At 45.4% G+C, this 11,460-nt stretch overlaps 1 protein-coding gene across 1 annotated transcript in view; it reads right to left on the bottom strand.

The window, feature by feature from the left end:
* LOC124008085 (DNA annealing helicase and endonuclease ZRANB3-like) overlaps window positions 1–11,460 on the bottom strand; it is a gene marked incomplete at its 3' end in the record, with an annotated part of 44,419 nt that overhangs the window by 23,758 nt on the left and 9,201 nt on the right. The window contains 3 exon segments of the mRNA XM_046319019.1: window positions 5,400–5,571; window positions 7,396–7,481; window positions 8,341–8,572. Of these exon segments, the coding sequence (XP_046174975.1) occupies window positions 5,400–5,571; window positions 7,396–7,481; window positions 8,341–8,572 (490 nt within the window).

Genomic DNA, 11,460 nt, shown 5'->3' with positions numbered 1-11,460 from the left:
CAGTAGGAAGGAGTATTTAGGGGAGTTAGAGGTATTACTGTAGAAAGGCAGTAGGAAGGAGTATTTAGGGGAGTTAGAGGTATTACTGTAGAAAGGCAGTAGGAAGGAGTATTTAGGGGAGTTAGAGGTATTACTGTAGAAAGGCAGTACGGAGGAGTATTTAGGGGAGTTAGAGGTATTACTGTAGAAAGGCAGTAGGAAGGAGTATTTAGGGGAGTTAGAGGTATTACTGTAGAAAGGCAGTAGGAAGGAGTATTTAGGGGAGTTAGAGGTATTACTGTAGAAAGGCAGTACGGAGGAGTATTTAGGGAGTTAGAGGTATTACTGTAGAAAGGCAGTAGGAAGGAGTATTTAGGGGAGTTAGAGGTATTACTGTAGAAAGGCAGTAGGAAGCAGCTCTGAGAAGACAACAGATACATCTGAATTGTACAGATCCGAGGCAAAACCCATTTGCGAGTATTTTTTAATGTATTTTTTTATTTATTTAACCAGGTAGGCCAGTTGAGAACAAGTTGTCCTTTACAACTAAGACATAGTCACATACATGTCCCCTTACCTTTGTTATGTAAATACAAAGACAAGCTATATATTATGAGATTTACACATACAGGGCCTTCAGAAAGTATTCAGACCCCTTGACTTATTCCACATTTTGTTACGTTACAGCCTTATTCTAAAATATATTAAATGGATATGTTACTCCTTCAGTCTACACACAATACCCCATAATGACAAAGCAAAAAACTGTTTTAAGAAATTTATTAAAAACAGAAATATCACATTTTCACAAGTATTCAGACCCTTTACTCTGTACTTTGCTGAAGCACCTTTGGCAGCGATTACAGCATCGAGTCTTCTTGGGTATGAAGCTACAAGCTTGGCCCATCTGTATTTGGGGAGTTTCTCCCATTCTTCTCGGCAGATCCTGTCAAGCTCTGTCAGGCTGGATGGGGAGCGTCGCTGTACAGCTATTTTCAGGTCTCTTTAGAGATGTTCGATTGGGTTCAAATCCGGGCTCTGGCTGGGCCACTGAGGAACATTCAGAGACTTGTCCTGAAGCCACTCCTGCGTTGTCTTGGCTGTGTGCTTAGGGTCGTTGTCCTGTTGGAAGGTGAACCTTCACCCCAGTCTGAGGACCTGAGCACTTTCCACCGTTCATCTTCCCCTCGATCCGGACTAGTCTCCCAGTCCATGCCGCTGAAAAACATCCCCACAGCATGATGCTGCCACCGCTGTGCTTCATCGTATAGGGATGGTGCCAAGTTTCCTCCAGACTTGACACTTGGCATTCAGGCCAAAGATTCCATCCTGGTTTTCATCAGACCAGAGAATCTGGCCACTCTACCATAAAGCCTTGATTGGTGGAGTGCTGCAGAGATGGTTGTCCTTCTGGAAGGTTTTCCAATCTCCACAGAGGAACTCTAGAGCTCTGTCAGAGTGACTATCGAGTTCTTGGTCACCTCCCTAACCAAGGCCCTTCTCCAGATCTGTGCTTCGACACAATCCTGTCTGGGAGCTCTATGGACAACTCCTGTGCCTCTGATATGCACTGTCAACATTGGGACCTTATATAGACAGGTGCGTGCCTTTCCAAATCATTGCCAATCAATTGAATTTACCACAGGTGGACTCCAATCAAGTTGAAGAAACGTCTCAAGGATGATCAATGGAAACAGGATGCAGCTGAGCCTCATAGCAAAGGGTCTGAATATGTATGTATATGTATGTAAATAAAGTATTTGTTTTTAATACTTTTGCAAACATTTCTAAAAAACAGTTTTTGCTTTGTCATTATGGGGTATTCTGTGTAGATTGCTGAGGATAAAAATAAAAAATGTCATCGATTTTAGAATAAGGCTGTAACGTAACAAAATGTGGAAAAAGTCAGGGGGTCTGAATACTTTCTGAATGCACCATACATGCATAAATTAATTATTTCATTCACACTGACTGCATACATACAGTCCTTAAATTAGCCAGCCAGTGGAGAGCGTAGGCTGAGGAGAGTGTGTGTGTTGACAGCATGTGATTTGAGTGCAGCAGCAGGTGAGGTCTCTTTGTACTGCGAGAGAGAGAGAAAGAAAGAGAATCAGAGAGAGCGAGAGACAGAAAGAATCAGAGAGAGAGAGATCACAGCGAGAGAGATCCCAGAGCGAGAGAGAGATCATAGAGAAAGAGAGATCAGAGTGAATCAGAGAGAGAGAGAGAGAGAGAGAGATCAGAGTGAATCAGAGAGAGAGAGAGAGAGAGATCAGAGTGAATCAGAGAGAGAGAGAGAGATCACAGAGAGAGAGAGATCATAGAGAGAGAGAAGAGGGAATGTGCGGGCCATGCATTCCTCTGGCTGTCAGAGGTAACAGAGGATGAGTTCTACCTCATTACTTCAGCCTTATACAGAGAGGAGAGGAGCGTAGCGCACAGAGTTTAGAGCTCACCGAGTAAAGTTTACACTACTAGAGAGCTCACACAGAGGCTAGCGGAGAGTGAAGCTTACGGAGTAGTTTACACACTACTAGAGAGCTCACAGTGGCTAATTAAGAGCTTATGGAGTTCACACAGAGTTTAGAGTTCACAGGGTATAGAGCTCACAGAGTTTACACACTAGACTAGAGAGCTAGTTCAGAGATTATGGAGTTCACACTTAGTTTATAGAGCACACAGAGTTTAGAGCTCACAGGGCAGAGAGCTATAGAGCTCACAGAGTATAGAGATCACAGAGTTTAGAGCTCACAAGATATAGAGCTCACAGGGTACAGAGCTATAGAGCTCACAGAGTATAGAGATCACAGAGTTTAGAGCTCACAAGATATAGAGCTCACAGAGTACAGAGCTATAGAGCTCACAGGGTACAGAGGTATATGGGATGCGGCCACAGTGTCTACCGACCCCTCCCGTCTCAGCCTCCAGTATTTATGCTGCAGTAGTTTGTGTCAGGAGGCTAGGGTCAGTTTGTTATATCTGAAGTACTTCTCCTGTCTTATCCGGTGTCCTGTGTGAATTTAAGTATGCTCTCTCTAATTCTCTCTCTTTCTTTCTCTCTTTCGGAGGACCTGAGCCCTAGGACCATGCCTCAGGACTACCTGGCCTGATGACTCCTTGCTGTCCCCAGTCCACCTGGTCGTGCTGCTGCTCCAGTTTCAACTGTTCTGCCTGCGGCTATGGAACCCTGACCTGTTCACCGGACGTGCTACCTGTCCCAGACATGCTGTTTTCAACTCTCTAGAGACAGCAGGAGTGGTAGAGATACTCTTAATGATCGGCTATGAAAAGCCAACTGACATTTACTCCTGAGGTGCTGACCTGTTGCACCATCGACAACTACTGTGATCATTATTATTTGACCCTGCTGGTCATCTATAAACATTTGAACATCTTGGCCATGTTCTGTTATAATCTCCACCCGGCACAGCCAGAAGAGGACTGGCCACCCCTCATAGCCTGGTTCCTCTCTAGGTTTCTTCCTAGATTCTGGCCTTTCTAGGGAGTTTTTCCTAGCCACCGTGCTTCTACACCTGCATTGCTTGCTGTTTGGGGTTTTAGGCTGAGTTTCTGTACAGCACTTTGAGATATCAGCTGATGTAAGAAGGGCTTTATAAATCAATTTGATTTGAGGTATAGAGCTCACAGGGTAGAGAGCTCACAGGGTAGAGAGGTATAGAGCTCACAGGGTAGAGAGCTCACAGGGTAGAGAGGTATAGAGCTCACAGGGTAGAGAGCTCACAGGGTAGAGCGGTATAGAGCTCACAGGGTAGAGAGCTCACAGGGTAGAGCGGTATAGAGCTCACAGGGTAGAGAGGTATAGAGCTCACAGGGTAGAGAGGTATAGAGCTCACAGGGTAGAGAGCTCACAGGGTAGAGAGGTATAGAGCTCACAGGGTAGAGAGGTATAGAGCTCACAGGGTAGAGAGCTCACAGGGTAGAGCGGTATAGAGCTCACAGGGTAGAGAGGTATAGAGCTCACAGGGTAGAGAGGTATAGAGCTCACAGGGTAGAGAGCTCACAGGGTAGAGAGGTATAGAGCTCACAGGGTAGAGAGGTATAGAGCTCACAGGGTAGAGAGCTCACAGGGTAGAGCGGTATAGAGCTCACAGGGTAGAGAGCTCACAGGGTAGAGCGGTAGAGAGGTATAGAGCTCACAGGGTAGAGAGGTATAGAGCTCACAGGGTAGAGAGCTCACAGGGTAGAGCGGTATAGAGCTCACAGGGTAGAGAGCTCACAGGATAGAGCGGTATAGAGCTCACAGGGTAGAGAGCTCACAAGGTAGAGCGGTATAGAGCTCACAGGGTAGAGAGCTCACAAGGTAGAGCGGTATAGAGCTCACAGGGTAGAGCGGTATAGAGCGGTATAGAGCTCACAGGGTAGAGAGCTCACAGGGTAGAGCGGTATAGAGCTCACAGGGTATAGAGCTCAGGGTAGAGCGGTATAGAGCTCACAGGGTATAGAGCTCACAGGGTAGAGCGGTATAGAGCTCACAGGGTAGAGAGCTCACAGGGTAGAGCGGTATAGAGCTCACAGGGTAGAGAGCTCACAGGGTAGAGAGCTCACAGGGTAGAGCGGTATAGAGCTCACAGGGTAGAGAGCTCACAGGGTAGAGCGGTATAGAGCTCACAGGGTAGAGAGCTCACAGGGTAGAGCGGTATAGAGCTCACAGGGTAGAGAGCTCACAGGGTAGAGCGGTATAGAGCTCACAGGGTAGAGAGCTCACAGGGTAGAGCGGTATAGAGCTCACAGGGTAGAGAGCTCACAGGGTAGAGCGGTATAGAGCTCACAGGGTAGAGAGCTCACAGGGTAGAGCGGTATAGAGCTCACAGGGTAGAGCGGTATAGAGCTCACAGGGTAGAGAGCTCACAGGGTAGAGCGGTATAGAGCTCACAGGGTAGAGAGCTCACAGGGTAGAGAGCTCACAGGGTAGAGCGGTATAGAGCTCACAGGGTAGAGAGCTCACAGGGTAGAGAGCTCACAGGGTAGAGAGCTCACAGGGTAGAGAGCTGAGTATACTGCCCACAGAGCTCATCGTGGTTAAAAGAGCCCACAAAATGCAGATATGATGGAAATAAAGTTCAATGAAATAGAAATGAAGTGGCTAATGTTTGAATATGCATTCAGTTTTATAGAACAGACAGCGAGTGCTGATCAGTATGAAAGGCTACTTTACTTATGAACGGAAAAGGGCAAGACTGAAATAAAAACCATATGGCAATGGGAGATAAAATGATAACTAGTGTAAATTAGATACTATTGCCGAGCAACAGGATGGGAGAGCGAGAGGGAGGGTGGGGAGTGTGAGAGAGATGATAATGAGGGGATATTTTCAGAATATTTAGCCCTCTGCCTAGAGGGGTGTGTCCAGCCGTTTGTCAGCGTGAATGTGAATGTCTGCCCGTCTGTCTGTCCGTTACCTTGGCAGCGTCTTTGGGCAGGTCGAAGGGGATGCGCTGGCGTATTTTGGGGGGTAGCTGGGGGAGGACCTGGACCTTCAGCCTCCGGATCATGATCTCACTGAGACGCTGGTGGAGTTCCTCAAGATGAGAGGCACCACGACGGTCCCACTGTCTCCTGTTACCAAAGAACCTGAGAGGGACAGACAATAACAGTCCCACTGTCTCCTGTTACCAAAGACCCTGAGAGGGACAGACAATAACAGTCCCACTGTCTCCTGTTACCAAAGAACCTGAGAGGGACAGACAATAACAGTCCCACTGTCTCCTGTTACCAAAGACCCTGAGAGGGACAGACAATAACAGTCCCACTGTCTCCTGTTACCAAAGACCCTGAGAGGGACAGACAATAACAGTCCCACTGTCTCCTGTTACCAAAGACCCTGAGAGGGACAGACAATAACAGTCCCACTGTCTCCTGTTACCAAAGACCCTGAGAGGGACAGACAATAACAGTCCCACTGTCTCCTGTTACCAAACAACCTGAGAGGGACAGACAATAACAGTCCCACTGTCTCCTGTTACCAAAGACCCTGAGAGGGACAGACAATAACAGTCCCACTGTCTCCTGTTACCAAAGACCCTGAGAGGGACAGACAATAACAGTCCCACTGTCTCCTGTTACCAAAGACCCTGAGAGGGACAGACAATAACAGTCCCACTGTCTCCTGTTACCAAAGACCCTGAGAGGGACAGACAATAACAGTCCCACTGTCTCCTGTTACCAAAGACCCTGAGAGGGACAGACAATAACAGTCCCACTGTCTCCTGTTACCAGAGACCCTGAGAGGGACAGACAATAACAGTCCCACTGTCTCCTGTTACCAAAGACCCTGAGAGGGACAGACAATAACAGTCCCACTGTCTCCTGTTACCAAAGAACCTGAGAGGGACAGACAATAACAGTCCCACTGTCTCCTGTTACCAGAGACCCTGAGAGGGACAGACAATAACAGTCCCACTGTCTCCTGTTACCAGAGACCCTGAGAGGGACAGACAATAACAGTCCCACTGTCTCCTGTTACCAAAGACCCTGAGAGGGACAGACAATAACAGTCCCACTGTCTCCTGTTACCAAAGACCCTGAGAGGGACAGACAATAACAGTCCCACTGTCTCCTGTTACCAAAGAACCTGAGAGGGACAGACAATAACAGTCCCACTGTCTCCTGTTACCAGAGACCCTGAGAGGGACAGACAATAACAGTCCCACTGTCTCCTGTTACCAGAGACCCTGAGAGGGACAGACAATAACAGTCCCACTGTCTCCTGTTACCAAAGACCCTGAGAGGGACAGACAATAACAGTCCCACTGTCTCCTGTTACCAGAGACCCTGAGAGGGACAGACAATAACAGTCCCACTGTCTCCTGTTACCAAAGACCCTGAGAGGGACAGACAATAACAGTCCCACTGTCTCCTGTTACCAAAGACCCTGAGAGGGACAGACAATAACAGTCCCACTGTCTCCTGTTACCAAAGACCCTGAGAGGGACAGACAATAACAGTCCCACTGTCTCCTGTTACCAAAGACCCTGAGAGGGACAGACAATAACAGTCCCACTGTCTCCTGTTACCAAACAACCTGAGAGGGACAGACAATAACAGTCCCACTGTCTCCTGTTACCAAAGACCCTGAGAGGGACAGACAATAACAGTCCCACTGTCTCCTGTTACCAAAGACCCTGAGAGGGACAGACAATAACAGTCCCACTGTCTCCTGTTACCAAAGACCCTGAGAGGGACAGACAATAACAGTCCCACTGTCTCCTGTTACCAAAGACCCTGAGAGGGACAGACACCAGGGTTTGGTCAGTGTGTCTGTCTGCTGCAGTGTCATTATGCGACTGCCCAGTATGTACACACAGCTGTTTGTCATGTTGGAAGGAAAGTGGGAGATGTAGCATTTTCACAATGCCAATGGTCATTATTACTGTGTGTGTGTGTGTAAGGCATTACCTGTAGTGGGCGTTACAGTATTGTTTGGCGTAGTCACTCCACGTTCCAAACATCCTCGGATAGAGAGCCTCTATCTGCATAAAGAGCTGTGGAAACATAATAAATGTAATGTGTGTGTGTGTGTGTGTGTGTGTGTGTGTGTGAGAGAGAGAGGTGTGTGTGTGTGAGAGAGAGAGGTGTGTGTGTGAGTGTGTGTGAGAGGTGTGTGTGTGTGAGAGAGGTGTGTGTGAGTGTGTGTGAGAGGTGTGGCAGATGTGTTCTGCCCCCTCCATTCTAACCATCATCACTCTTCAAGGCACTAAACGGAACATTTCTACCATGATGATAATAATGGACAATTATTCAAATGGATCTTTTCAGGCAGCAGCCATGTGAATAACTACAGCCACTGTGAATGTCCTCATCAAAGCACTGCAGCAGCACAGTGGAGCCAAGAATACTCTGTTACACAGGGAAATGGAAGGTTTGGTGTCGTGAACAATAGTAACGTGTGGGTGGAAGGAAGGGAGGGATGCTGGTTCTCTGGCACGGGCTCTGTGGCTGGTGTGTGTGTGTGTGTGTGTGTGTGTGTGTGTGTGTGTGTGTGTGTGTGTGTGTGTGTGTGTGTGTGTGTGTGTGTGTGTGTGTGTGTGTGTGTGTGTGTGTGTGTGTGTGTGTGTGTGTGTGTGTGTGTGTGTGTGTGTGTGTGTCATTTTAAAGTTATAAATACTACAGAAAGAACAGAGCTGCAATGGTTTCTAGAGCCTTTAAATCCCAGACCATCTGTACTCAACCAGCCCTTCATGCTTCCTCTAGGTACAGACAGGTTCAATGCAGATCTGTGAAGTACTGAAGGAATGATAGGATCCCAGCGGGCCAAGCTGGTTCAAATGTCAGAATGGGACAGAAATGTGTGATCGGGGGATGGCGTGTGTTCGGACGTTTGGACGTTCGGGGGTACCGTACCTCCTCTGGCCGTCCCAGGGCCGGGGTGCCCGTCAGTAGGATGGCCCGCTTGGCGTTCTGGATGAGTGGTACCAGTATCTTAGACCTGGCTGCGTTCCTGGACTTGAGGTAGTGGGATTCATCCACCACCACCACATTAAACCTCTGTCTGGTCAGAGCCTCCACCAGGGGGCGTGCATCTGTGGTGAGCAGCCCATAACCCAACACTGTTACCTTACTGCTACTGATCCCCCTATATAAACACACAGAGAGGGTTATAATGGGTTATAGAGTGTTATAATGGGTCTGTAGTGAGCAGCCCGTAACCCAACACTGTTACCTTACTGCTACTGATCCCCCTATATAACACACAGAGAGGGTTATAGAGTGTTATAATGGGTTATAGAGTGTTATAATGTGTTATGTATGGGTTATAGAGTGTTATAATGGGTTATAGTGTGTTATAATGTGTTATGTATGGGTTATAGAGTGTTATAATGTGTTATGTATGGGTTATAGAGTGTTATAATGTGTTATGTATGGGTTATAGAGTGTTATAATGGGTTATGTATGGGTTATAGAGTGTTATAATGGGTTATAGAGTGTTATAATGGGTCTGTGGTGAGCAGCCCATAACCCAACACTGTTACCTTACTGCTACTGATCCCCCTATATAACACAGAGGGTTATAATGTGTTATAATGGGTTATAGAGTGTTATGTTATGTATGGTTTATAGTGTGTTATAATGTGTTATAATGGGTTATAGAAATGTTATAATGGGTTATAGAGTTATAATGTTTATAATGGGTTATAGAGTGTTATAATGGGTCTGTGGTGAGCAGCCCGTAACCTAACACTGTTACTGTACTGCCTCTGTAGAGTGGACAGAGACACACCGATTATCAATAATCTCTAACAGTGAAAACATTGACTGCTGCTGTACTGATACTGTCAACTTGAACTAAATTGATTGAGAAAATAGACGTTCATTTAGCAGGAATGAAAATATCAATTTCCACATTTACAATTTTAGTAGCTCAGTTGGTAGAGCATGGCGCTTGTAACGCCAGGGTAGTGGGTTCGATCCCCGGGACCACCCATACGTAGAATGTATGCACACATGACTGTAAGTCGCTTTGGATAAAAGCGTCTGCTAAATGGCATATATTATATATTATAAACTGCAGGTTAATATTTATTGTCATGAGTCTTGTCCAGGAGGCAGAACTGAAAGATCTCCCTTAGATAGACCAGCTGCAAAGTCAACATGTACTATGTTGTAAAAATCATGAAAACAAAAATGAGCTTTTTGGTCTTAATTGAAGGCTATAGTTAGACATTAGGGTTAGCAGTGTGGTTAAGGTTAGACATTGGGGTTAGCAGTGTGGTTAAGGTTAGACATTGGGGTTAGCAGTGTGGTTAAGGTTAGACATTAGGGTTAGCAGTGTGGTTAAGGTTAGACATTAGGGTTAGCAGTGTGGTTAAGGTTAGGGTTAACATTACGGTTAAGGTTAGGGTTAGACATTGGGGTTAGCAGTGTGGTTAAGGTTAGACATTGGGGTTAGCAGTGTGGTTAGGGTTAGACATTAGGGTTAGCAGTGTGGTTAGGGTTAGCCATTGGAGTTAGCAGTGTGGTTAGGGTTAGACATTAGGGTTAGCAGTGTGGTTAGGGTTAGTGTTAGAGGAAATTATAGTTGAAATGATTAATTATGTATACATTATTGATTAGAACCATTAATTCTAATACTATTATGTTATAATATGAAAAGTATGAGTTTTTGGTTGAGCTGTTACTGAAAATGTAAGCAGAACGAATTAATTGTCTGTGCCTCTTGGGCGGTTTAAGGAGGAGAGATAAGATAGCTTTTCAGACAGATAAGAATGTTTTGGTTGGATTCCATTAGTGGAGAGAAGTATATCTTTTAGACAGGTTGGAATGTAGTTTTATGAGGGGAGTAAAAAATCTCTAGGACTGAATACTACGCTATTGTAAGGATGGGAGAGGGTGTGAAACTGATGACGTCATTTTATGTTCTCTTTCTTTAAAATGTAATGTTCTTTGTATTTTGGGTCAGTACTCATCAAGAACAAATGCTGAACTTGTTTTTAAGACTGGTTTCTTGCTAATTCATGCAAATGATAAACTTACAACTTATCATGAATTAGAAATGAGTGCGAATTGAATTGTTTTTGGCAATAAAACATAAAGGAATTTAGAATTCCTCTATCAGTTAGACATTAGGGTTAGCTGTGTGGTTAGTGTGGTTAAGGTTAGGGTTAACATTAGGGTTAGCAGTGTTAAGGTTAAACATTAGGGTTAAGGTTAGGGTTAACATTAGGGTTAGCAGTGTTAAGGTTAAGGTTAGGGTTAACATTAGGGTTAAGGTTAGGGTTAAAGGTTAGGGTTAACATTAGGGTTAAGGTTAGGGTTAACATTAGGGTTAGCAGTGTGGTTAAGGTTAGGGTTAAGGTTAGGGTTAACGTTAGGGTTAAGGTTAGGGTTAACATTAGGGTTAAGGTTAGGGTTAACATTAGGGTTAGCAGTGTGGTTAAGGTTAGGGTTAACATTAGGGTTAGCAGTGTGGTTAAGGTTAGGGTTAACATTAGGGTTAGCAGTGTGGTTAAGGTTAGGGTTAACATTAGGGTTAGCAGTGTGGTTAAGGTTAGGGTTAACATTAGGGTTAAGGTTAGGGTTAAGGTTAGGGTTAACATTAGGGTTAACATTAGGGTTAAGGTTAGGGTTAACATTAGGGTTAGCAGTGTGGTTAAATGGGGTTAGGTGTTAACATTAGGGTTAGCAGTGTGGTTAAGGTTAGGGTTAACATTAGGGTTAAGGTTAGGGTTAAGGTTAGGGTTAACATTAGGGTTAACATTAGGGTTAAGGTTAGGGTTAACATTAGGGTTAAGGTTAGGGTTAACATTAGGGTTAGCAGTGTGGTTAGGGTTAACATTAGGGTTAGCAGTGTGGTTAAGGTTAGGGTTAGCAGTGTGGTTAAGGTTAGGTTTAAGAGTTGACTTTGTGGCTGTGCTAGTTCGTGACCACTCCGCAGAGGTGCCTCTAGAACAAACTAAAAACATGAACCTGCATTTGAACAGGTGGAGAACTTCAGTAGGGAAACCAGGACCACAACCAAGCAGC

The sequence above is a fragment of the Oncorhynchus gorbuscha genome, linkage group LG21 (assembly GCF_021184085.1).
Source record: "Oncorhynchus gorbuscha isolate QuinsamMale2020 ecotype Even-year linkage group LG21, OgorEven_v1.0, whole genome shotgun sequence".
NCBI classification, from domain to species: Eukaryota; Metazoa; Chordata; class Actinopteri; order Salmoniformes; family Salmonidae; genus Oncorhynchus; species Oncorhynchus gorbuscha.
Note: the sequence above shows the minus strand (reverse complement) of the source record. Positions and strands in the feature narration are given on the sequence as shown.